The sequence below is a fragment of the Tiliqua scincoides genome, chromosome 6 (assembly GCF_035046505.1).
Source record: "Tiliqua scincoides isolate rTilSci1 chromosome 6, rTilSci1.hap2, whole genome shotgun sequence".
NCBI lineage: Eukaryota > Metazoa > Chordata > Lepidosauria > Squamata > Scincidae > Tiliqua > Tiliqua scincoides.
The window spans coordinates 75077546-75083545 of record NC_089826.1 but is presented as its reverse complement, the minus strand read 5'-3'; the positions used below and the strand labels follow the sequence as shown (position 1 = coordinate 75083545).

The 6000-nt window shown below is 60.3% G+C and overlaps 1 protein-coding gene across 1 annotated transcript in view; it reads left to right on the top strand.

Moving 5' to 3' along the window:
- The first annotated feature begins 555 nt into the window (after window positions 1-555).
- PCDH7 (protocadherin 7) overlaps window positions 556-6000 on the top strand; it is a 421851-nt gene continuing 416406 nt past the window's right edge. The window contains exon 1 of the mRNA XM_066632923.1: window positions 556-3759. Coding sequence (XP_066489020.1) covers window positions 556-3759 — 3204 coding nt within the window. The remainder of the gene's footprint in view (window positions 3760-6000) is intronic.

Here is a 6000-nt window from a genome sequence, read left to right as displayed (position 1 = left end):
TGCGAGGCGAAGTTTTGTGCAAGAGCAGGAGGATTTTATAACGAGCATCCACGGCGGCGGCGGCAGCAGCAGCATCGCCCGGAGATCGAGCCCTCCCGGCCGGGCTGGCCAAGCGGGGCGTTTTGCTGGCAGGGGGTGGGCGAGGGGAGGCGCGCCTGAGCGCGAGCGTGGAGTGAGTGAGGCAGCGGGGTGGGCAAGAGGAGCTGGTGGCGACTGTGGCTGGGGGGGAGCGCGTGTGAGTGCGAGAGAGGGAGCGGGGTGGGCAAGGGGAGGTGAAGGCGGCTGTGGCGGGGGGGAGCGCGCCTGAGAGTGAGTGAGGGAGCGAAGCTGGTGGCGGCAGTGGCCGGCGGGAGCGCGTGTGAGTGTGCCAGGGAGGGAGGGAGCGAGGTGGGCTGGAGAGGTGGCGGCGGCTGTGGCTGGCGGGAGCGCGTGTGAGTGTGAGCGAGTGTGTGTGTGAGCGAGCGAGGTGGGCTCGGGGAGGTGAAGGCGGCTGTGGCTGGGGGAAGCGTGCTGGAGTGTGAGCGAGGGAGCGGGGAGGGGGCCTCGCACCCGAAGATGCGGACGCTGCGGGGCTCGGCGCAGTCCTGCTACTGCTGCTGCTGCTTGCTCCTGCTGCTGCCCCCGCCGCTGTGGGTCAGCCCGGCGGCGGCCAAGCAGCTGCTGCGCTACCGGCTGGCCGAGGAAGGGCCGGCGGACGTGCGCATCGGCAACGTGGCCTCGGACCTGGGCATCGTGACGGGCTCGGGCGAGGTGACGTTCAGCCTGGAGTCCGGCTCGGAGTACCTGAAGATCGACAACATGACGGGCGAGCTGAGCACCAGCGAGCGGCGCGTGGACCGCGAGAAGCTGCCGCAGTGCCAGATGATCTTCGACGAGAACGAGTGCTTCCTGGACTTCGAGGTGTCGGTGATCGGGCCCTCGCAGAGCTGGGTGGACCTCTTCGAGGGCCGGGTGGTCATCCTGGACATCAACGACAACACCCCCACCTTCCCCTCCCCGGTGCTGACCCTCACCGTCGAGGAGAACCGCCCGGTGGGCACTCTCTACCTGCTGCCCACCGCCACCGACCGCGACTTCGGGCGCAACGGCATCGAGCGCTATGAGTTGCTGCAGGAGCCGGGCAGCGACGGGGGCAGGCGGGGGGGAGGCGGCGGGGGGGCTTCGGCTGCCTCCGACGGCGCCCTCTACCCCGGGGGCGGCACCAAGAGGAGGCAGGAGGCGGACGGAGCCGCCCGGAGCAGCGTCTTCGAGCTGCAGGTGGCCGACACCCCCGACGGGGAGAAGCAGCCGCAGCTGATCGTCAAGGGGGCGCTGGACCGGGAGCAGCGGGACTCGTACGAGCTGAGTCTGCGGGTGCGGGACGGGGGGGACCCCGCGCGGTCCTCGCAGGCCATCCTGCGGGTGCTGATCACCGACGTGAACGACAACAGCCCGCGCTTCGAGAAGAGCGTGTACGAGGCGGACCTGGCGGAGAACAGCAGCCCGGGCACCCCCATCCTGCAGCTGCGGGCCGCCGACTCGGACGTGGGGGTGAACGGGCAGATCGAGTACGTGTTCGGGGCAGCCACGGAGTCGGTGCGGCGCCTGCTGCGCCTGGACGAGTCCTCGGGCTGGCTGAGCGTCCTGCACCGCATCGACCGCGAGGAGGTGAACCAGCTGCGCTTCAGCGTCACGGCCCGGGACCGCGGGCAGCCCCCCAAGAGCGACAAGGCCACCGTGGTGCTGAACATCCGCGACGAGAACGACAACGTGCCCTCCATCGACATCCGCAAGATCGGGCGCATCCCTCTGCGGGACGGGGTTGCCAGCGTGGCTGAAGACGTGCTGGTGGACACCCCGGTGGCGCTGGTGCAGGTCTCCGACCGCGACCAGGGCGAGAACGGCGTGGTGACCTGCACCGTGGTGGGGGACGTGCCCTTCCAGCTCAAGCCGGCCAGCGAGGGCGAGGGCGAGCCCCAGAACAAGCGCAAGTACTTCCTCCACACCTCGGCCCCCCTGGACTACGAGGCGGTGAAGGACTACCACGTGGTGATCGTGGCCGTGGACTCCGGCAGCCCCAGCCTGTCCAGCAACAACTCGCTGCTGGTGCGCGTGGCCGACACCAACGACAACCCGCCCGTGTTCCCCCAGGCCGTGCTGGAGGTGTCCTTCCCCGAGAACAACGCCCCGGGGGACCGCGTGGTCACCGTGCTGGCCACGGACGCCGACAGCGGCAAGAACGCGGAGCTGAGCTACTCCCTGGAGCCGCCCTCGGAGCCCTCCGCGGCCCCGGGGGGGCTCTTCACCCTGGACCCGGACACGGGCGAGCTGCGGGTGCAGGCGGCGCTGGACCGCGAGCAGAGGGACGCCTACGAGCTGCGGGTGACCGCGCGGGACAAAGGGGTGCCCACCTTGCAGGGCTCCACGCGGGTGCTGGTGCGCGTGGCCGACCGCAACGACAACGAGCCGCGCTTCATGCAGGACGTGTTCACCTTCTACGTGAAGGAGAACCTGCAGCCCAACAGCCCCGTGGGCATGGTGACTGTGATGGACGCGGACCAGGGGCGCAACGCCGAGCTGAGCCTCTCCATCCAGCCGGGAGGGGTCGGGGTCGGCGCAGAGCCCTCGGGGCCCGGGCCGGGCATCTTCTCCATCGAGAATGACACGGGCACCATCTACTCCACCGTCTCCTTCGACCGCGAGAGGCAGACCAGCTACACCTTCCGCGTCCAGGCGGTGGACGGAGGGGAGCCCCCCCGCTCGGCCACCGCCACCGTGTCCCTCTTCGTCATGGACGAGAACGACAACCCCCCTCTGGTCACCTCCCCGGCCAACAGTTCCTACCAGGTGTTGGCCCCGTCCAGCAGCCCCCGCACGGTGGTCAGCACCGTCCAGGCACGGGACGCGGACGCCGGGCAGAACGCGGAGCTGAGCTACAGCCTGGTGGGGGGCAACCCCTTCAAGCTCTTTGAGGTGGACCCCTCCAGCGGGGTGGTGTCCCTGGTGGGCAAGCTGGCGCCCAAGCACTACGGCCTGCACCGCCTGGTGGTGCAGGTCAACGACAGCGGGCAGCCTCCCCAGTCCACCACCGCCCTGCTCCACATCTTCGTCAACGAGAGCTTGGCCAACGCCAGCCTGGTGGAGGGCCAGGTGGCCCGCAGCCTCCACACCCCGCTGGCCCAGGACATTGCCGGCGACCCCAGCTACGAGCTGAGCAAGCAGCGCCTGAGCATCGTGGTGGGGGTGGTGGCGGGCATCATGACGGTGGTCCTGCTCATCCTGGTGGTGGTGCTGGCCCGCTACTGCCGCTCCAAGGGCAAGCACGGCGGCTACGAGGCGGGCAAGAAGGACCACGAGGACTTCTTCACCCCCCAGCAGCACGACAAGGCCAAGAAGGACAAGAAGGCCAAGAAGGGCAAGAAGGCCGGGGGCAAGCAGCCCCTCTACAGCAGCATCGTCACCGTGGAGGCCAGCAAGCCCAACGGGCAGCGCTACGATGGGGTCAACGAGAAGCTCTCTGGGGACAGCCCCAGCATGAGCCGCTACCGCTCTGTCAACGGGGGCCCGGGCAGCCCGGACTTGGCCAGGCATTACAAATCCAGCTCCCCTTTGCCCACTGTCCAGCTCCACCCGCAGTCCCCCACCGCCGGCAAAAAGCACCAGGCTGTGCAGGAACTGCCCCCGGCCAACACCTTCGTGGGCGCCGGGGACAACATCTCCATCGGGTCGGACCACTGCTCTGAGTACAGCTGTCAAGCCAGCAGCAAGTACAGCAAGCAGGTAAGCCCCCCCTTGGGATGCTTGTGAGCTTGGGGGAGGGCTACCTACCTATGCAGGCCCCCTTCTTCCCAGGTGCCCCCTGCCCCATCTGCTGCTCTCCTCTGCCACAGCCTCACCTGTTGTACAATTGCTCCCCAGCAGGAGTGATAATAAGGGGTGCATCAGTAGTTGCCCCCTTCCTGCTCCAGTACTAGTACCCAGCACAGTCTGTTGTTGGTGGATACAAAGATCTACCTTGGTTTGTGAGCATGTTAGGGTGGTTTCAGGTGTGCAGTTGTTAATGGTGGTCACACAGCCACACCTGCCCTTCCTGCTCCCATACACACCCTCATACGCCCACCCCCTCTACACCTGTCTAGAGCCTGCCTCTCCTTGACACTCACACTCAGCAGGGACCCCACAGCTTCTCTCACACAGTCAGTGGGGTGCAGGGATGGTTTTAGGGGTTGGATTTGAAGAAGTGGCTGAAACTCCTTCAATCAAACATGAACTCACCTGGTCAGGAGTAGACCAGGGTTGTCAAAATGTGTTTAGAGGAAATGATAAATCAGCAAAGTGATCTTCAGGCAACAACACCTGACAATTTCCTTCCCACACACTGGCTGGTCAGCCCAATAATTGCACCAGTTAATTGTCACCCTCTCCTCCACAGTCACAACCACCAGAGCTGTCATAGTCTTATACTGTGGCTGTGGCCCTCAGCCATAATATAACCAGTTCTCCCAGTGTCACCCATTGCAGATGCTATCATCTCTCTCTCTCTCTCTCTCTCTCTCTCTCTCTCTCTCTGCCCCTTTCCCCCCACAATTGCAGTCACACCCATAAAAGAGAGCACAAAACTTACAGACAACCCATCATACTTTTGGCTGTCCCCTCCCCCCCCAATTTAAACACCTACCTACTTCTCTACCAAACCTACGCTCAAGGCACATACAAAAGTCACAAAATCTTCTGGAGTTTTGTTTTTAGTTTGTGTTTTTATTTTGTGTTTTTAGTTTGAAAGAGTTTGAAAGTGGACAAGCCTATACATGTCTACTCAGAAGTAAGTTCCATTATAGTCAATGGGACTTACTCCCAGGAAAGTGTGGATAGGATTGTAGCCTTAGGCTTGCAACCACCAGATTTAGAAGACTGTGTTTGCACTGGTGGACAAGAATCAACCCCTTTCCCCCCACTTTCCCCATTCTTTTTTTCTTTTTTTTTAATGTGTAGGCCCCCATGATTCAAGGGTGTGAAAAAAACTATCAATAAAACCATTGATCAAGAAAACTATTATTATTATTATTATTATTATTATTATTATTATTATTATCAACAAAAACTATTTATTGAATAATCAAGAATCAATAATTATTGAGTAATTAATAATTTATTGAAAAAGATCAATAAAAGTAAGATCAATATTGATCTTACTTAAGTGATATTTGGATGATGCCTTCAGCCAAACAGTAAGGCGCGCGCGCGCGCGCACACACACACACACACACACACACACACACACAGAGAGAGAGAGAGAGAGAGAGAGAGAGAGAGCTTTTCACTCTTTTACTTTGGTGACAGAACCAGCTCTGTCGCAAAGCCATAGTAGAAAGAGATATGGTAGTTGTGTTTCCACATTATAATATGTGAACACATGGACACACACACACACACTCACATTCAAACTCACACACACATGTCCAAGGACTGCAGGCAGAAGGCCAACTTGACTGTGCAAACCACCCAGCTGAGTTCCTTGTGGTAGCATGTGTTTTGAGAGCCACCAATGGAGTAGTATGTGATCTGAGAATGCCACTCTAGAATCCCAGTCAGTCAGGGAACTTGGAGTGCGCTTCTCAGTGTTCATTAAGGGGTAGCTAAAGGACTGACTTTGCAAGTAGGTCAAGCAAATTGTGTACTTTGATCCATACCATCATCCAGACCCCACTCCCCTGCCTCCCTGTCCTATCAGAAGAGGGCACACAGCCACTTGTTCAAATCCCCTCCCCCCTTTTTTACCAACATATCCTTGGAGTAGGACACTGTGAGATACAAACTTCAATTCTTCCTGCCATTCCAGGCAGCTAGCCATGTAGTAGCTTTGGTGGTCAGGCATACTAAAGATGTCCAGCTCCAGAATCTGAGAGGGCTTCTTTACCACTGTAAAGGTAGCATTCTGTTAGACTGAACTTCTTCCATGGCTGCGTCAGTTTCTTAGCAAAGCAGCACCCATCCAATATCCGATATGACTCTTTCAGGTAC